This window comes from Panulirus ornatus, chromosome 25, assembly GCF_036320965.1.
Source record: "Panulirus ornatus isolate Po-2019 chromosome 25, ASM3632096v1, whole genome shotgun sequence".
NCBI lineage: Eukaryota > Metazoa > Arthropoda > Malacostraca > Decapoda > Palinuridae > Panulirus > Panulirus ornatus.
The window spans coordinates 13,321,741-13,343,662 of NC_092248.1; the positions used below are offsets into that span (position 1 = coordinate 13,321,741).

At 38.9% G+C, this 21,922-nt stretch overlaps 1 protein-coding gene across 2 annotated transcripts in view; it reads left to right on the top strand.

Moving 5' to 3' along the window:
- Positions 1-21,922, top strand: part of LOC139757280 (protein HID1) — a 115,713-nt gene that overhangs the window by 84,017 nt on the left and 9,774 nt on the right. The window contains exons 13-16 of one of the 2 annotated variants that reach the window (XM_071677627.1): positions 5,244-5,503; positions 10,604-10,720; positions 14,754-14,992; positions 15,361-15,519. In XM_071677627.1, coding sequence (XP_071533728.1) covers positions 5,244-5,503; positions 10,604-10,720; positions 14,754-14,992; positions 15,361-15,519 — 775 coding nt within the window. The remainder of the gene's footprint in view (positions 1-5,243; positions 5,504-10,603; positions 10,721-14,753; positions 14,993-15,360; positions 15,520-21,922) is intronic. The other variant, XM_071677628.1, reaches the window with a different exon arrangement.

A 21,922-nucleotide genomic window follows, 5' to 3' on the forward strand; every position in this document is an offset into this window, starting at 1 on the left:
CTGAGGTGCTAAGATAATTAAAACACTTCACTTCCTCCAATTTTTCTTTATTCGAACTTACAACCCAGTTAACTTGTCCCTCCACCCTACTGAACCTAATAACCTTGCTCATCGAACGTACATCCCAGTTAACTTGTCCCTCAACCCTACTGAACCTAATAACCTTGCTCATATTCACATTTTCTCTCAACTTTCTCCCTTCACACACTTTTCCAAACTCAGTCACCAACTTCTGCAGTTCCTCACTCAAATCAGCCGCTAGAGCTGTATCATCAGGGAACAACAACTGACTCACTTCCCAGGCCCTCTCATCCCCAACAGACTGCATACTCACCCCTCTCTCCAAAACTCTTGCATTTACCTCCTAACCACTCCATCCATGAACAAATTAAACAACAATGAGAACATCACACATCCCTGCCGCAGACCGACATTCACTGGGAACCAGTCATTCTCGCTCTTCCTACTCGTACAGATGCCTTACATCCTTGGTAAAAAATTTCCACTGCTTCTGGCAATTTACCTCCCACACCATATACTCTTAAGACCTTCCACAAAGCATCTCTATGGAACCCTATCATATGCTTTCTCCAGATCCATAAATGCAACATACAAATCCATCTGTTTTTCTAAGTACTTCTTGCACACATTCTTCAAAGCAAACACCTAATCCACACATCCTCTACCACTTCTGAAAACACGCTGCTCTTCGCTCACACTCAGTCTCTAGCTGTCATGTGTAATGCACCTAAACCACAGCTCCCTATCCACATCCAAATCCCACAGACCTTTCCATGGTTTACCCCAGACACTTCACATGCCCTGGTTCAGTCCCCTGACAGCATGTTGCCCGGGTATACCACATTCCAATTCACTCTATTCCTTGCACTCCTCTCACCCTCCTGTATATTCAGGCCCCAGTCACTCAAAATCTTTTTCACTCTATCCTTCCACCTCCAATTTGGTCTCCTGCTTCTCCTTGTTCCCATCACCTCTGACCCACATATCCACTTTGTCAATCTTTCCATACTCATTCTCTCCATATGTCCAAACCCTCTTCTGCTCTCTCAACCACACTCTTTTTATTTCCACATCTCTCTTACCATTTCATTACTTACTCGATCAAGCCACCTCACATCACACATTGTCCTCAAACATTTCATTACCAACACATCCACCCTCATCCATACAGCCCATGCCTCACAACCATATGATATTGTTGGAACTATTATTCCTTCAAAAATACCCATTTTTGCTCTCCGAGATAATGTTCTCTCCTTCCACGCATTCTTCATCACTCCCAGAACCTTCGTCCCCTCCCCCACCTTGTGACTTACTTCCACTTATGTGGTTCCATTCACTGCTCAGTCCACTCCCAGATATCTAAAACACTTCACTTCCTCCAATTTTTCTACATACAAACTTACATCCCAGTTAACCTGTCCCTCAACCCTACTAAACCTAATAACCTTTCTCTTACTCACACTTACTCTCAACTTTTTCCTTTCACACTCTTTTCCAAACTGTCACCAATTCCTGCAGTTTCTCTCACAAATCAGTGACTAGAGCTGTATCATTGGTGAATAACAACTGACTCTTTCCAGGCCCTCTCATCGCGGACAGACTGCATACTCGCCACTCTCTTCAAAACTCTCGCATTTACCTCCCTAACCACCCCATCCATACACAAATCAAACCATGGGGATATCATATGCCCCTGCCATGAACCGACATTCACTGGGAACCAATCACTCTCCTCTCTTCCTACTCATACAGATGCCTTACATCCTTGGTAAAAACTTGCCACTGCTTCTAGCAACCTACCTCCCACACCTTATACTCTTAAAACCTTCCACAAAGCATCTCTATCAATCTTATCATATGCCTTCTCCAGATCCATAAGTACTACATACAAATTCCCCGCCCCACAGGAAACAGAATCACCACCCCCTGCATCAGCAAGGTAGCACCAGGAAAACAGACAAAAAGTGGCCACATTGGTTCTCACTCAATCTCTAGCTGTCATGGGTAATGCACAGAAACCACAACTCCCTATCCACATCCAGACCCCTCAGACCTTTCCATGGTTTACCCCAGACATTTCACATGTCCTGGTTCAGTCCATTGACAGCAAGTCGACTCTGGTTTTACATTATGAACTATGAGATAACAAAGGAAATACTATTATAATTATTATTATTTTGCTTTGTCGCTGTCTCCCGCGTTAGCGAGGTAGCGCAAGGAAACAGACGAAAAAATGGCCCAACCCACCCACATACACATGTATATACATACACGTTCACACACGCAAATATACATACCTATACATCTCAACGTATACATATATGTACACACACAGACATATACATATATACACATGTACATAATTCATACTGTCTGCCTTTATTCATTCCCATTGCCACCTCGCCACACATGAAATAACAACCGCCTCCCCCCTCATGTGTGCGAGGTAGGGCTAGGAAAAGACAACAAAGGCCACATTCGTTCACCCTCAGTCTCTAGTTGTCATGTAATAATGCACTGAAACCACAGCTCCCTCTCCACATCCAGGCCCCACACAACTTTCCATGGTTTACCCCAGACACTTCACATGCCCTGGTTCAATCCATTGACAGCACGTCGACCCCAGTATACCACATCGTTCCAATTCACTCTATCCCGTGCACACCTTTCACCCTCCTGCATGTTCAGGCCCCGATCACTCAAAATCTTTTTCACTCCATCTTTCCACCTCCAATTTGGTCTCCCACTTCTCCTTGTTCCCTCCACCTCTGATACATATATCCTCTTTTTCAATCTTTCCTCACTCATTCTCTCCATGTGACCAAACCATTTCAAAACACCCTTTTCTGGTCTCTCAACCACACTCTTTTTATTACCACACATCTCTCTTACCCTATTATTATTTATTCAATCAAACCACCTCACACCACATATTGTCCTCAAACATCTCATTTCCAGCACATCCACCCTCCTGCGCACAACTCTATCCATAGCCCACGCCTCACAACCATACAACATTGTTGGAACCACTATTCCTTCAAACATGCCCATTTTTGCTTTCCGAGATAATGTTCTCGACTTCCATACATTCTTCAAGGCTCCCAGAATTTTCACCCCCTCCTCCACCCTATGATTCACTTCCACTTCCATGGTTCCATCCACTGCCAAATCATCTCCCAGATATCTAAAACACTTTACTTCCTCCAGTTTTTCTCCATTCAAACTTACTTCCCAATTGACTTGTCTTTCAACCCTACTGTATCTAATAACCTTGCTCTTATTCACATTTACTCTCAACTTTCTTCTTTCACACACTTTACCAAACTCAGTCACCAGCTTCTGCAGTTTCTTACATGAATCAGCCACCAGCGCTGTATCATCAGCGAACAACAACTGACTCACTTCCCAAGCTCTCTCATCCCCAACAGACTTCATACTTGCCCCTCTTTCCAAAACTCTTGCATTCACCTCCCTAACAACCCCATCCATAAACAAATTAAACAACCATGGAGACATTGCACACCCCTGCCACAAACCTACATTCACTGAGAACCAATCACTTTCCTCTCTTCCTACACGTACACATGCCTTACATCCTCGATAAAAACTTTTCACTGCTTCTAACAACTTGCCTCCCACACCATATATTCTTAATACCTTCCACAGAGCATCTCTATCAACTCTGTCATATGCCTTCTCCAGATCCATAAATGCTACATACAAATCCATTTGCTTTTCTAAGTATTTCTCACATACATTCTTCAAAGGAAACACCTGATCCACACATCCTCTACCACTTCTGAAACCACACTGCTCTTCCCCAATCTGATGCTCTGTACATGCCTTCACCCTCTCAATCAATACCCTCCCATATCATTTCCCAGGAATACTCAATAAACTTATACCTCGGTAATTTGAGCACTCACCTTTGTCCCCTTTGCCTTTGTACAATGGCACTGTGCAAGCATTCCGCCAATCCTCAGGCACCTCACCATGAATCATACATACATTAAATAACCTTACCAACCAGTCAACAATACAGTCACCCCCTTCTTAATAAATTCCAATGCAATACCATCCAAACCCGCTGCCTTGCCAGGTATGGGTAATGCACAGAAACCACAACTCTTTATCCACATCCAGACCCCTCAGACCTTTCCATGGTTTACCCCAGACATTTCACATGTCTTGGTTCAGTCTACTGACAGCAAGTCGACTCTGGTTTTACATTATGAAGTATGAGATAACAAAGGAAATACATTCTCTTAAAAACTTATATTAATGAGACTTGAATATGTATGCATAGCATTGACACATGTGGAACAGAAAGGGGTACTTAGTAAGATTTTACCCTTAACACAAAGCTGATAAAGGATGAGGAACACTTAAGAGAAAAAGTCATATAAAGATTGTAAGACAGCAAAGCATACTTTGTTCATTGTCAATTTTTTCTGTGGGTATATGGACACTGAGACTTGATATATAAGATAAAGGTTCAGTCTGTAACTGGAATTACTTCAGTTTTGCCGTCTTGATTTTGGAAGTACACACCTCTTCTGGAAAAGATTCAGTAGAAGGTAACCAGGATGGTACCAAAATGAGTGAAATGAGTTTTGAAGAGAGATAAGTTTATGTTCTCCACACGTTAGAGGAAAGAAAGTTAAGGAAAACATAATGACTTCTTGTAATTTTCAAGGGGAAGAAGTTGGTGACAACACTAGTAGTTCTTTAAAATCATATGGGACCTTAAGACTAATTGATATGATAGAAAACTAGTCAGAATAAGTATCAGGAGGAACATGAAAGAACATTTCATTAGCAACAAATTAGTGGACTTCTAGAACAAGCTGAGCAACAGTGAAGTGAATTAGAGGTAGCATCATTTAATTGCAAACTCATTTTGATAGAAATGAGAAATATAAGGGTTAAGAGATGGGGTCCAATAAGTGTAAATCTCACTCCCTTATGCATAAATAGATATCTCCAGACTTTTGGTAGCCAGAAATTTAACTTACCTGAACACTAGCAAGAATGAATATCAAGATGAACATGACTGTACTATTTGTAAGTTTTGTAGGATTTACTGTGGCAAAATTTTTGAAAATGTCAGCTGCTGTGTGTGTAATTATTAAAAGATTTGCTGTAACTGGTAATTTTTTGAATTATTGACCTCTGTTTTCTTAATCATTAGTTTTTGATGTGAACAATGTGGCTTTCAGGACTCGAAAAAATGACAGAAAAGGAATCAGCTCATCCCACCACTCAACAACTAAATGAATTGACTACTGCAGCATCTGTAAATGGGGATCTAGTGGGTCCAATTTCCTCAACATCTCTAGCATCACCACAGATGGTTGGAGAAGATGATTTTACAGCTGCTGGTGATATGGCTCCTCCGATCCCACAGGGCACTGGTATACAGCCACCTACAGAAAGTCACACCTTACCTGCAGTAGAAGATATCAAGATATCAGAGAAGGTAAAGCATTAATTTTTAAGGAACTGAATGAAGGGTCAAATGCTTTCATACATCAATTAAAATCAATAGTAATATTAAGAATTTAGGCATGAAATAAAAGGAAGCACCATAATGAATAGTCTTGAGGTCCCAGGTGTGCTATGTTTTTATGGCCTGGGTTTTTACTTGTTAAAATCATAGTACAGTTGGATGACCAAGCATCATGCATTTCGCAAAGTAGTCTTGCAGTTTAGCCATTAGTCCCATGATATGCAACATAGTAAAAAAATGGATATATCTTCTGTTTTGTTTGGAAATTAGAATTTTTAAAGAAAATATATAATCCAAACAAGTCACATCTGGTCTCCCATTCATTGGCTTCAGTTACATTCATCTGTCTGCAGTGTGGCGATCTATGATGTGAGTGAGCAACCTCATTTTGAATGCAGCGACAGGATTTGTTTGATGTATAACAAAGCAGTGACATGAATCTTCTTGTTCTGCTCTCTTTGGTTATATCATTGTCATTCATCCCTAGGACCCCTTTCATAGGGACACCTGCAGCTTCACAGATACATTCCTAACAGGAGTAGGGAAATGATTAACTTCTTTTGCAGTAGAACTTCATTGACAAGATTTTAATACTTTTCCTCCATTGGCAGTGATGCAACCTTGCTAAAGGTTACTTCTCACTGAACAGTGTATTTTCATACAGCGAGAGCCTGGTAACACCTGTTTGATTTTATTTAATGACAAGAAGCTAAAAATAACTATGCACCATGGGCCTTCATGTTCTGGTATCCTTCTTTGTTTAATTGTATACAATGATAAATAAGGCTAAGGTCTGAATAAGCATCAGTATCAAGGAGTAGGAGGTCACTTACAACTGGATTTATATTGTCTGTGAAGATAAATTGAGGGCTAAACTTAAACCGTCTCTAAACATTCTTGGTGTCTTACAGTGATGGTGTTATGTGGTCATGTCAATGATGAGCATCAAAAATATGGGCTTTAGTAAATAGGTAAACTACAAACAACTGCCATGAAATTTATTGTTATTCTGAAAACGATGTATTGGGCTCCTTGAGGTAGCTCTACCAGAACAGAACTAAGTTATTATTGACCTCAAAAAATCTTGATTTTGTATTTGATCAGAGATTGTATAAGTCAGTTACTTTTTAAAATCTTGATTTTGCAGTTATTTTGAGATTCTGTATGTAAATATATTTCAAAATTCCCTTTAATTTGGTCACTAAGTATAAGTTGGGTAATGTGAAAAGCCCTTGAAATTTTAGTGCAGTAAATGTGGGAAAAGGCACAGATTCCTACCAAACAACATTTTCCAGCTGTTTGACATTCATTGTAGGTTGAATGCAGTTAAACTGGTATCAAATTTCAGTTTTAGTTGCCACAGTTAATTTTCTTAGTATCACCTAGAAATGAGTAATCTTTTAGGTATGACAGAATTAACTTTTGCTGCACAAATATGTAGGACTTAGAAATGTCACTAGACTTAGGAATATAACTTTCTGGGGTGAGTACTCAAGAGCCCCAAAGATAAAATTCTCTCAGTAATTTTCATATTTGTGTTTTGTTAGTTGAAGATGCCTTTTTTTGTTGTTGCTGAGAGTTGTTTATTTAATGATATGTAGATTTATACTGAACAAGTATAAAAGAAAATAACATTGTATTGACTAAAAAGAAAATTGGTGACATTGATTATCAGAATTAATCAGATATTTGAATGACTGAAAGGATAATTTGTTAACAAAATACCAGCCTTTATGTTCATTAGAACTGATAAAAGCTGAATTAAAACCTTTTGCGGTTTAATATACAGAGGGAAGTTAACAATATTTTTCTCTGCCTCTACCACACACATTGCATAATTGCTAGCCCTGGGTCATTCTGGAACTGTTTTCAGTCACTTGGTAAGCTTTCTTTTAAATCTTTCTGTTCTTATCCCATGCAGGATTTTTTTTTCTCAGCTCAGCATGAATATGGCCTTTCCAAATTTTTTTGCTGTCCTCTTATAATTATTTCTTTTTATTGGTATCGTTCAAGGTATTATTCCAGATTTGATTACTGTTTCTTCCTTGTAAGATACCGAGGTGAAAAAAAGAGGAAATGGAAGGATGGAATAAAGGTGATACAGTTATACCTCTGTTCTCAGAAAAGCTGGAGGAATCAGCTGTTTTGGATAAGAAATGATTCTGGTTATTCCATTTTTTTTATTCATTTAATAATTAATGAATTGCCCATCCCTTGCTTTATGTTGGGGTTATGTTCTGCAAAACCCTTGCACAAAGAGAAATTGCGTATGGCAAACCAATAAGCATGCTGAGGAAAATGGAACGTGTGCAGCAGTTTCATGGGCACCGCTAGTGGATTCTCCCACTACTTTCACGTTATATAGCTTCTGTCATCAAATAAACTTATCAAGCCATCTTGTACTTTAAATTAGCTCAGGTTCAGTGAAATTAGCTCAGGTTCAGTAACATTCTCTTATTTACATAAATTCCCATAAATCTTCATAGTTTTAGACCTGAGCTGAAGGTTACTAAGGCTGCTTTTCTTCTTCGTTTCATGTTTTATGTATAACAAGAGAATTTTCTCCATCTTATCCATAAGTGGATATATCCCTTGTGGTTACCTTAGCAGACAGTGGAGTAGAGTGAACTACAGCACTTAGAAATTTTTCCGTATTCTTCTGTGTCTTGCTGATTGTAAATTCACCCTGATGTAAGCACCCCCAAGTGCTGACACTTCCTCACCAGTATCAGCACGGCATAAAATTTCTAGCTTCATCTCTAAGGTCAGAGAGCTTATGCTACAATTAAGGGCTGTTTCTGGGGTAAAAGATGTTGGATGCTTGGATGCCATGTAATAAACAGAAATGCAGTTAGATGTGTGGATGCCATATTTACAAACACACAGTGGGTCACAGGAAAATCACATTAGCAAGTTTACCCAAATTGTGCAAATGGCAAAGATCCACACACCATGATGTTCACTGTGAGACTGACCTGCTGGTGGGAATGGGGCATGTTACTACCAGGACCCAAGCTTACTCCACCCACTAACCCTCACAAAGGTTTTGGTGCACCGTCTACCAAGCTGATGCTCCCATACCAGCACCAGCGCATCAAGATTTCTAGCTTTCTTTCTAAGGTCAGAGAGATTCTCTTCCATTTAACTGATGGCTTTGAGGTAAGAGATGTTGCTGGATGTTTGGATGCCATGTTTACAAAAGCAAATACAGCATAGATCTCCATATAATGGTGGTAACTGTGAGAGTGATCAGCTGGCAGGAACAGGGCACACTACACAAGGACCCATGCTTACTCCATCTGCCAACCCTCACAGGTATTTTGGCACACTTTTTACCACACACACACATTTTGAAATATTGTACCTTTTTGTAAATATTTTACATAGAGGTTACACTAATTACAAAGAGGATATAGTAATGTATATAAGCAAATAAGCTCAACTAAATACCTCGATCTTCTTCTGCTGCTTGATGATGTTATACTTAGTTATCTTTACGTTGGTAAAGTCCTTCATACTCGCCGCCTTGGACTCACCCTTATTCAGCCTCTTGCACAACTCTGTTTTTCTTTTAAGGCTTAAAACCCCTCTTGCACTTCATGCAAGATGTAGATGGCTTTGAGGAACTGTCAGGTATTTGCTGACAATGTTTGAAAGGACCCATTGTCCACAGTTGTAATCAAGGGTGCACAAAATACACAAATGCATTAGACAAGGACACAACACTGCACTAGGAAGCTCACAGGAGATGCTAAACAATCACCAGCACCACAAAGCACCTGGTGGTGAGGGTACTAATTGCTGCAGCATGGTGCGCACACAATTTGGAGTATTTTTACTCATCGTTTTTAATTTTTCAATTTTTTTCTATATTCAAGGGTCTACAGTTGAAACTGGAAAACATACATTGGTCTGAACATTTTGTTGTCTCCAGTTGCAGATAACAGAAGTTTTCTGTATTTGGATTTAAGGCCTGAACATTAAGGAGAGCAAGAGGCATGATTGAATAGAATGCACTGGAGTGATATGGTGTATGGGGGTACTGTTGAATAGGATAAAACAGGGTATATGATACATTAAATTTAAAGCATGGAATAGTCTGTGCTACTTGGATTTGGATTGTATTCTATGGTTTCATTTTATCATAAATGACAGCAAGAGGCTGAATGTGTGCAAATGATTCCATTGTTTTCCTGGTGCTGTCTCTCTGAGGTGGGAAAGGAAAAAAAACAAGGAATCTTCATCATCCTTGTTATATGCTCAGTGCTTCAATTTCTGCCATTTTCAGATTAGCATAGAATTAATGGACTTATGTTAATTCATTGCTCCTTACTGCTAACAATAAAAGAGATTTTGTTTTCACATTTATTTCAGCCATGATTTGAATGTTTATGAAAGTGGTGATGATAGTTGAGCATTTCACGTAATCATGTCAGCTAGTAAGAACTGAGAGCATTTTTATTTTAATATTTGGTTTTCAGTATTGTGATATTTGTTTGTGGAGATGAAATCTTATTCAGAGAATGGTGTATGCAAATCAAGCACACGTCATCATGAGTCCTTCAGTCAGCATAATCTCTGCTGACCACATGTTGTCCCATTTACTTTGAGGGTTATGTGGAACTGGTTAGGTTTGAGGATATGTGTGAGTGGGGAAATGGGATGTATGCACTTAGTCCAATCCATAGTAATAGGAACAGTTAGAAAGAATGGCTAGAGAAGGTATTAATTTGTTGAATGTTCAGTACAAGGGACTTTTAGTAGTAATTTTGTAGTTTTTGCATCTCTGTCCATTGATTAAGTAGCAGAAAAAATACTAAAGATAAATGTTTACTCATGCTTTGTTCATCAGCTTCCTGAAAGTACACAAAATGAATTGTGAACATTAACTGGAACTCTTACTTATTCTAATGTTTTTTATCATATCAATTTTCTTAGGCACATTCCTATTTAGTTTTCCTGTTTTAAAATTTGAGTATGGACTTTATAATAATTACATAAAGATTCCTTGGATAGAGTGTGTTACTTTTACTAACATGTTTACCATTTTTGGTGTTAATCAATCTGGAGGAGAGTGAGGCTGAGGGGAACCCTGGTTGTGGCTGGCTTGCAGAGCCTGCCAGTGGCTGCGACACCCTTCTTCTTACTGATCTCAACGAGCATCCCCACAGTCACTCAGCTTCTGTGGTGGGAGTTACAAACTGTCATGTGCATGAATGAAGAATGGTTTTACTTGTTCTGAGCATGTTTACTATATGGTATTTCATTAAATGTTTACATAGATGTGTGATATGGTTTGTAGATAAGTCTAAAAAATCTTGCTGTATAATAGTATACTATATAGTACATGTTGAAAAATGATATAACTGTAGGATGCTTATCACTTTTCTGTGTGAGCCTCATCATCCACTACCTAGGCTGGATTTGATAGAAATTTAAAACAGAAGAGTACAGACACCAGACCATGAATAAACAAGCAGTTAACTTTGTAAATCGGCAGTGTCCTCCATTACACTCATGCCAACTGGTACCACTGGTCCAAAGTCTGCAGTCTTTATCCAGCTGTACATGTTTTGTTTCAATAATGTTTTAAGACTGTAACTCAAAACTGCAAGTAAGTTTTCTTTTTTATAATCTACTTTCATATTCCATTGTTTAACATTTTTTGATACTTCTCTCATTAATGATTAGGAAGAATGTTTTTGATAAAAATTTTTGTTTTTAGACAAAATTAAAGCATATAATTCTATAAACACTTTTGCTGGAAGAATCCACGTTTTTTGCATGCCCAGCCTCAGGTGGTGCATTTGCACTTTCATAAACTTGAATCCTTTATAGGAAGGTGTGTAATCTGCAACTAATTCAATTTGAATGTGTTAAATAGTACCTTTTCTCATGATTACATATGAGACTGCCAGAGCAAGATAGCCCTCCTTTATTTATCCTGGCATGACTGTTCAATGGATTATTTTTGAAGTGATGACCACTGCAAAAATGTTAAAACTCCCTCCCCATACAATACAAATATGGAATTACTATCTCTTGCTGCATTATCACAGAGGAGGAGCATAAGACTATCTTTGACCACCTTGAACCCAAGTTTAATTTTCTCTCCCTTGCTGATGCAGGCATTTACCCAGAATTTGGTCGAGGAAGTGAAATCTGAACTTGCCAAGATAATGTTGAAAAGCTCAGAGCAAGGAATGATACATAAGAAAACATTGTATGAGCCAATTTGGTGTAACAGTCAGCTTTACTGACTGTAAGGCATTCATGGGTCACCCAGGGTCAAGCCCACATGGGTTCGAACTCTGGCCATGGCAGTTGGTCCGCAATCAGCCCAACTGTTCATTTTTCTGAAGGAACTGGTAGATAAATTGGGTACATCAGGTGTGTGATGTCCCCATGGTTGTTTAATTTGCTTAAGGATGGGTTGATTAGGGAGGTAAATGCATGAGTTTTGGAGAGAGAGGTGAGTATGCTGTCTGTTAGGGACGAGAGGACCCGGGAAGTTAGTTAATTGTTGTTTGCTAATGATACACCACTGGTGCTGAATTGAGTGAGAAACTGCAGAAGTTCACAACTAAGTTTTGAAAAGTGTGTGAAAGGAGAAAGTTAAAAGTAAATGTGAATAAGAGCAAGGTTATTAGAGTCAATAGGGCTGAGGGACAAGTAAGTTGGTATGTAAGTTTGAATGGACAAAAACTTGAGGAAGAAGTGTTTTACATATCTGGGAGTGGACTTAGTAGTGAATGGAACCATAGAAGCAGAAATGAGTCATAGGGTGGGGAAGGGGATAAAGGTTCTGGGAGCAGTGAAGAATGTGTGGAAAGAGAAAACATTATCTCAGAGCAAAAATGGGTATGAAGCATAGGCTATAGGTAGGGTTGTACAAAGGAGGGTGGATGTGTTAGAAATGAAATGTTTGAGGACAATATGTGGTGTGAGGTGGTTTCATCAAGTAAGTAATGAAAGGGTAAGAGAGATGTGTGGCAATAAAAAGAGTGCAGTTGAGAGAGCAGAAGAGAGTGTGTTGAAATGGTTTGGACATATGGAGAGCATAAGTGAGGAAAGGTTGACAAAGAGAATATATGTGTCAGAGGTGGAGGGAACAAGGTGAAGCAGGAGACCAAATTGGAGGTTGACGGATGGAGTGAAAAAGATTTGGAGGGATCGGGTCCTGAACATACAGGAGGGTGAGAGGCATGCAAGGAATAGAATGAATTGGAATGTTGTGGTATAACGGGGTCAACGTGCTGCCAATGGACTGAACCAGGGCGTGTAAAATATCCAGGGTAAACCATGGAAAGATCTGCTGATCTGTTGGGCCTGGATGTGGATAGGGAGCTGTGGTTTCGGTGCATAGCACATGACGCCTCTCACACTCTTATATGTTCAGACCCTAATTGCTCAAAATCTTTTTCACTCCATCCTTCCATTTCCAGTTTGGTCTCCTGCTTCTCCTTGTTCCCTCCACCTCTGACACATATATCCTCTTTGACAATCTTTCCTTACTCATTCTCTCCATATATCCAAACTATTTCAACACACCATCTTCTGCTCTCTCAAGCACACTCCTTTTATTTCCACACATCTCTCATACCCTTTCATTATTTACTCGATCAAACCACCTCACACTGCATAATGTCCTCAAACATTTCATTTCCAACACATCCACCCTCATCCATTCAGCCATATCTATAGACCATGCCCATATAACATCGTTGGAACTACTATTCCTTCAAACATACCCATTTTTGCTCTCCAAGATAACATTCTCTCCTTCCACACATTCTTCGTTACTCCCAGAACTTTTGCCCCCTCCCCCACCCTGTGACTCACTTATGCTTCCATGGTTTCATTCACTGCTAAGTCCACTTCCAGATATCTAAAACACTTCACTTCCTCAAATTTTTCTCTTCAAATTTACATCCCGATTAACTTGTCTCTCAACCCTACTAAACATAATAACCTTGTTCTTATTCACATTTACTCTCAACTTTCTCCTTTCACACACTTTTCCAAACTCAGTCACCAACTTCTGCAGTTTCTCACTCAAATGGGCTACCAGAGCTTAATCGACGGCAAACAACAACTGACTCACTTCCCAAGCCCTCTCATCCCCAATGGACTGCATACTTGCCCCTCTCCAAAACTGTTGCATTTACATCCCTAACAACCCCATCCATAAACAAATTAAACAACCATTGAGACATCATACATTCCTGCCGCAGACTGATGTTCACTGTGAACCAATCACTCCCCTGCCTTCCTGCTCGTACACATGACTTACATCCTTGGTAAAAATTTTTGACTGCTTCCAAAAACTTACCTCCCTCACCATATACTCTTAAGACCCTCCACAAAGCATCTCTATCAACCCTACATATGCTTTCTTCAGATCCATAAATGCTACATACAAATCCATCTGTTTTTCTTAGTATTTCTCAAATACATTCTTCATAGCAAACACCTTATCGACACATCCTCTTCCACTTCTGAAACCACACTGCTCTTCCCCAGTCTAATGCTGTGTACATGCTTTCACCCTAACAATCAATAGCCTTCCATATGATTTTCCAGGAACACTCAACAAACTTATGCCTCTGTAGTTTGAGCACTCACCTTTATCCCCTTTGCCTTTGTACAATGGCGCTATGCATGCATTCCTCCACTCCTCAGGCACTTCACCTCGATCCATACATAAATTGAATATCCTTAACAACCAATCAAAAACACAGTCACCCCCTTTCTTGATAAATTCTACTGCAATACCATCCAAACCTGCCGCCCTGCTGGATTTCATCTTTCACAAAGCTTTCACTACCTCTTCTCTCTTGACCAAACCAATTTCCCTGACCCTCTCCCTTCACACACCACCCCTGACCAAAACATCCTGTACTGTGATGGTTCATATGTTCAAGTACAGAGAAAAATCTCATAGATTGCTACTGATTTTTACACAAATATATCTTTTTGTTTGTTTATCTTTCTTTTTTGCCATTTTCACAATGTTTGGTAAATGATTGTTTTGATTTGGTCAGTGGGTCTCTAGGCCTGTTATCTGCTGAGATCATTAAATCCATCAGTGTTAAGTTATAAGTACCAGATGAAAAAATCTGAACATCCCCTTTGGGTGTTAAAGGTACTATAAGACCACATACTTTCTACCTGTGGCCATGTCCTAGACGTTCCACTTTATGTTCACTTTTTTTTTCAGCCAAGCCGTCCTGAAAGTCCAACACTTTCCCTGAAATCAGCCCAGTCTGACTCCTCAGGTCCTAGCACCTTATCCATAACACATTCAGAGTCTGCAGCCTCAGCCTTGTGTGGATCATTGCAGCATTGGATGCCAAACTCTGCTTGGGTCTTAAGTTGGAAAACAAAACTCCCTCTACAGACAATCATGAGGTTATTACAAGTCCTGGTTCCTCAGGTGGAAAAAATCTGCATTGATAAGTGAGTTTGAGAATTATTTTCCCCTTCAAAAACGTGTATTGTTCAATTTTGAAGTGAGTTTATCTTTCCAAATCTTTTCCAGATGTGCTGGACACAACAACTTTTTAACTACACTAATGTAAACTCAACAGTAGTGCATAGAACGTTTTGCTGAATTATTCTTTGGTTAGCAGTGATACAAATTTCAGTTTTTTATTCATATTGTTTGTAAGGTTTTTACCAACATAACAGATAGAAAATCTTACAATAACATCTCAACTTTATATGATTAAGCATTAGTCTTTAGTACTGTATAAATTGTACGACTGATAGTTTTTTTATTTTAGCTTATAAGGTTATTATAATAAAGTTTATCACTTCTTGTGCAGGGGTTTGACAGATGAAAGTGAGATTTTACGGTTCCTTCAGCATGGCACGTTGGTGGGGCTGCTGCCTGTTCCCCATCCTATTCTTATCCGCAAATATCAAGCTAATGCAGGAACAGCCACTTGGTTCAGAACATACATGTGGGGCATCATTTACCTCAGGTATTAATCCTACTGGTTGATGCAATTCATGATGAACATGACAGTTAGTTGGTTCTAAGATAGGTAAAACTTGAAATTGTTATTATTCACCATCTAGAACAGCTGAGTGCATTCAGATTTCAGGGTATGTATTTTTCAGATGTGTGTTTGTGTGTATGTGAGTGTCACATACACTACATCTTATATGCAAGACACCATTGCAAACACAAACAGATCACAAACAATGAAAACACTCATGAAATGCAATTCATTACACTACACAGAACGAACTACAACATAACCAACACCTACCTACTACCCCCTTCAACCTATCCTCCCAGATAATGTCCCCAGCTGCAGAATCTGACCAACAAGCCCAACACTTATCAGTTTGGAGATTTCGTTGCCCACCATCATCCAGGATCACCAATACACCTGAAATTCCTGAGGCGAACCACACAGAAATCAACATTCTCATTCTATGCAACCAGCTTCCCAAGCCTCCACCTCCAACCTTACCAGATATTAATTTTTTCACATTAGCACAACACATAAGAACCACTTACAGCAAGCTCTATCTTTACTACATACCTAGTCTCATAACTATATCTTACCTAGAAACCCACAAAACCACCAAAAACTGTGCACAGAATACAGGAAAGCAGATAGGCTTGCATTCACACAGTATGTGGAATCCAAGCACCAAAATTTCACTATACATGTATCATGCCATCTCACATTACATCACTGACCAAGTGAGCAAAAAGCACATACCACAAGAACATAAAAAGAAATACACCGTCTCATACATTTAGAAATTTCAAAGTTGTTATGTCTTCCTTTTTTCTTCCATTGTAGGCAATTTCATGGTTGCTGCTTGGTTTGCATGTAGCTTAGTTTCCAAACTTCTCTTACTGTCTTGTGTTATCAGCAGCTGAATCTTCTCCAGTTTATTAATATATCTTTTCAAGTGGATTGACCTTGTCTAATATATGCTATATACACTTCTCTGAACACATCCATGTCCATACATTAGAAAGCAGTTATTCCTTGACAGTCCTTTTAATGTTATGCTTTAGAGATGAGCTGGATACTGTCAACCCCCAGGTCCCTTTAACATGCAAATACTACAAGTTGTTCCCTCCAAGATGATAAGTGTATTAAGGTCATCTCTCCATATCCCAACTTCATCTTACTCTTTGATTAAACTTGATTAGCCATTTACCTGACTGCAGCTAGATCTTGTCTAGGTCCCTTTGGGAGTGTTTACAATCCTGGTACCTGCTTTCCTCATAATTTTAGTATCCTTGACTAACAAATTCATGCATGATTCCAGTCCCTCTAGCAAGTTCACTGCATAGATCAGAAGTAACTGTGGCCACCAAAGACCAAGCCAAGTAGGGTTGCAGTACCCAGTAAATTCGATGCAAAGGAGCTGACAATATTTTGAAATGACTTCAATTAACAACTTAATTAAATATCATAAAGATGACTATCTCGGAAAGCAAAAATGGGTATGTTTGAAGGAATAGTGGTTCCAACAATGTTGTATGGTTTCAAGACATGGGCTATGGATAGAGTTGTGTGCAGGAGGGTGGATGTGCTAGAAATGAGATGTTTGAGGACAATATGTGGTGTGAGGTGGTTTGATCAAGTAAGTAATAATAGGGTAAGAGAAGTGTGCAGTAATAAAAAGAGTGTGGTTGAGAGAGCAGAAGAGGGTGTTTTGAAATGGTTTGGTCACATGGAGAGAATGAGTAAGGAAAGATTGACAAAGAGGATATATGTGTCAGAGGTGGAGGGAACGAGAAGTGGGAGACCAAATTGGAGGTGGAAAGATGGAGTGAAAAAGATTTTGAGTGATCGGGGCCTGAACACGCAGGAGGGTGAAAGGCGTGCAAGGAATTGAGTGAATTGGAATGATGTGGTATACTGGGGTTGATGTGCTGTCAATGGATTGAACCAGGGCATGCGAAGCATCTGGGGTAAACCATGGAAAGTTCTGTGGGGCCTGGATGTGGAAAGGGAGCTGTGGTTTCAGTGCATTATTACATGACAGCTAGAGACTGAGTGTGAATGAATGGGGCCTTTGTTGTCTTTTCCTAGCGCTACCTCGCACACATGAGGGGAGAGGAGGTTGTTATTTCATGTGTGGCGAGAGGGCAATGGGAATGAGTAAAGGCAGACAGTATGAATTATGTACATGTGTATATATGTATATGTCTGTGTGTGTATATATATGTATACGTTGAGATGTATAGGTATGTATATTTGTGTGTGTGGACGTGTATGTATATACATGTGTATGTGGGTGGGTTGGGCCATTCTTTCGTCAGTTTCCTTGCGCTACCTGGCTAACGCAGGAGACAGAGACAAAGCAAAATAAATGAATAAATAATTAAAGATGACTAAATGATATTTTAACACCAGATTTGTATTCAGCATGAAAGAATACTTCTTATAATGAGTTTTTAAAGGAAATTTATTTTTCTGAGAAAAATGCCAAAAATTAAAGGGTATTTTTTTGCTCAAAAAATATTTTGTTTTAAAATTGAAAGATAAGATATTGGAACATTCTATACTTGAAATAATCATGTAAAATATATCATAATGTCCTCAATTGCCAATATGTACTCGGTAAATACTATGCAAATGAGCAGAAAATATTTTGAAATGACTTCATTTAACAGCTTGATTAAATGTCATAAAGACGATTAAGTGATATTTTAACACCAGATTTGGATTCAGCATGAAAAATACTTCTTATAATGGGTTTTTAAAGGAAATCTATTTTTCTGAGAAAAATGCCAATGATTGAAGGGTATTTTTTAGCTCAAAAAAACTTTTTATCTTAAAATTGAAAGATAAGATATTGAAACACTTCTATACTTGAAATAATCATGTGAAATATATCATAATCTCAGTTGCTGATACGTACTCGGTAAATACAATGCAAAGAAGCAGAATATATTTTGAAATTACTTTATTTAACAGTTTAATTGAATGTCATAGAGATGACTAAATGTTAATTTAACACCAGATTTGTATTCAGCAAGAAAAATACTTCTTGTAATGAGTCGTTAAAGGAAATCTATTTTTATGAGATATATACCAAAAATTTTTTAGCTCAAAAACTTCTTGTTTCAAAATTTAAAGACAAGATATTCAAAAATTTCTATACTTGAAGTATTCATGGAACATATATTTTAATCCTCTCATTTACCAATTCATAGCCAGTAAGTACAACGGAAAGGGTCAGAAAATATTTTAAAATTGACTTCACTTAACAGCTTAATAATGCCATGAAGCTGACTCAACGATATTCAAACCCAGATTTGTTTTCAGCATGAAAAAATACTTCTTATAATGACTTTTTAAAGGAAATTATTTTCTGAGAAAAATGCAAAAAGTTCAGGGTATTTTTTAGCTCAAAGACTTTTTGTTTCAAAATTGAAAGATAAGATATTCAAACACTTCTATACTTGAAATAATCATGAAAAATATATCATCATGCTCTCAGTTACTATTACATATTAAGTAAATACAATGCAAAGAAACAGAAATATTTTAAGATTGACTTCATTTAACAGCTTAATTAGGTGTCATTAAGAGGACTAAATCTTATAACAACAGATTTGTATTCAGCATGAAAAGTACTTCTTATAATGAGATTTTAAAGGAAATCTTATTTTCTGAGAAAAATACCAAAAATTGAAGGTAATAGTTACAGTGGTGTATCTAGGGTATGACAGGTGACCTGGGCGCCACTTGAAGGTGGGCGCAACTTAATAGGTTTGTTTTTTGACATGTGGTACCTGATTGACATTTTTAATGGTTTGGTTTTGTGAATTTAAAAAGAAACTCACCTACTTTTCAACTATAGTAACATCTGCTACCATCAGTTGCATTACCGCTTCAACATTACAATTTTGATCAAATAAGTCTACCTTTAAATCTTTAAGAATTTATATAAATTTAAGTGTGGCCTAACTCTTCAACAGTTTATAATTACACTGTATATATTTTTATATACATCCTCTGTATGTACATTTTTAATCAAGCCAGGGGTGCAATTTCAGTGCTTGCCATAGGCACTATTTCCCCTAGATACACCCCTGATTCTAGCATGTCAGTTTCTAAAAGATGGAACAGAAGAAGCCAAGCATGCTCATCCTCCTTGAAGGCTCTGATTGGGGTGTCTAAATGTGTGTGGATGTAACCAAGATAAGAGAGGACAGATACTTACCATAGTATGTTTGAGAAAAGAAACCTGGATGTTTTGGCTCTGAGTGAAACAAAGCTGAAGGTTAAAAGGGAAGAAAGGTTTGGAAATGCTCTAGGAGTAAAGAATCAATTAACAAATTTTCCTATTTCACACAGGCCATTTAGGCTTGGACAAATTCATAAAATTGAAGGTTTTCTGGCTCTCTTCTTTAGGGCTTACAAATTTGTTTGAGACGAAAACCTTTCTTTTAAAGACATTATTTATATTTTTATATTATTTATTTTGCTTTGTCGCTGTCTCCCGCATTAGCGAGGTAGCACAAGGAAACAGACGAAAGAATGGCCCAACCCACCCACATACACATGTATATACATACACGTCCACACATGCAAATATACATACCTATACATCTTAATATAAGTATGACTCATGGTGAGGTGCCTGAGGATTGGCGGAATGCGTGCATAGTGCCATTGTACAAAGGCAAAGGGGATGAGAGTGAGTGCTCAAATTACAGAGGTATAAGTTTGTTGAGTATTCCTGGCAAATTATATGGGAGGTTATTGATTGAGAGGGTGAAGGCATGTACAGAGCATCAGATTGGGGAAGAGCAGTGTGGTTTCAGAAGTGGTAGAGGATGTGTGGATCAGGTGTTTGCTTTGAAGAATGTATGTGAGAAATACTTAGAAAAGCAAATGGATTTGTATGTAGCATTTATGGATCTGGAGAAGGCATATGATAGAGTTGATAGAGATGCTCTGTGGAAGGTATTAAGAATATATGGTGTGGGAGGCAAGTTGTTAGAAGCAGTGAAAAGTTTTTATCGAGGATGTAAGGCATGTGTACGTGTAGGAAGAGAGGAAAGTGATTAGTTCTCAGTGAATGTAGGTTTGCGGCAGGTGTGTGTGATGTCTCCATGGTTGTTTAATTTGTTTATGGATGGGGTTGTTAGGGAGGTGAATGCAAGAGTTTTGGAAAGAGGGGCAAGTATGAAGTCTGTTGGGGATGAGAGAGCTTGGGAAGTGAGTCAGTTGTTGTTCGCTGATGATACAGCGCTGGTGGCTGATTCATGTGAGAAACTGCAGAAGCTGGTGACTGAGTTTGGTAAAGTGTGTGAAAGAAGAAAGTTAAGAGTAAATGTGAATAAGAGCAAGGTTATTAGGTACAGTAGGGTTGAGGGTCAAGTCAATTGGGAGGTGAGTTTGAATGGAGAAAAACTGGAGGAAGTGAAGTGTTTTAGATATCTGTGAGTGGATCTGGCAGCGGATGGAACCATGGAAGCGGAAGTGGATCATAGGGTGGGGGAGGGGGCAAAAATTCTGGGAGCCTTGAAGAATGTGTGGAAGTCGAGAACATTATCTCGGAAAGCAAAAATGGGTATGTTTGAAGGAATAGTGGTTCCAACAATGTTGTATGGTTGCGAGGCGTGAGCTATGGATAGAGTTGTGCGCAGGAGGATGGATGTGCTGGAAATGAGATGTTTGAGGACATTGTATGGTGTGAGGTGGTTTGATCGAGTAAGTAACGTAAGGGTAAGAGAGATGTGTGGAAATAAAAAGAGCGTGGTTGAGAGAGCGGAAGAGGGTGTTTTGAAATGGTTCGGGCACATGGAGAGAATGAGTGAGGAAAGATTGACCAAGAGAATATATGTGTCGGAGGTGGAGGGAACGAGGAGAAGAGGGAGACCAAATTGGAGGTGGAAAGATGGAGTGAAAAAGATTTTGTGTGATCGGGGCCTGAACATGCAGGAGGGTGAAAGGAGGGCAAGGAATAGAGTGAATTGGAGCGATGTGGTATACCAGGGTTGACGTGCTGTCAGTGGATTGGATCAGGGCGTGTGGGGCGTCTGGGGTGAACCGTGGAAAGCTGTGTGGGTATGTATATTTGCGTGTGTGGACGTGTGTATATATATGTGTATGGGGGTGGGTTGGGCCATTTCTTTCGTCTGTTTCCTTGCGCTACCTCGCAAACGCAGGAGACAGTGACAAAGCAAAAAAAAAAAAAAAAAATACATCTTAACGTATACATATATCTACACACACAGACATATACATATATACACATGTACATCATTCATACTGTCTGCCTTTATTCATTCCCATCGCCACCCTGCCACACATGAAATAACAACTCCCTCCCCCTCATGTGTGCGAGGTAGCGCTAGGAATGCAACAAAGTCCCCATTCGTTCACACTCAGT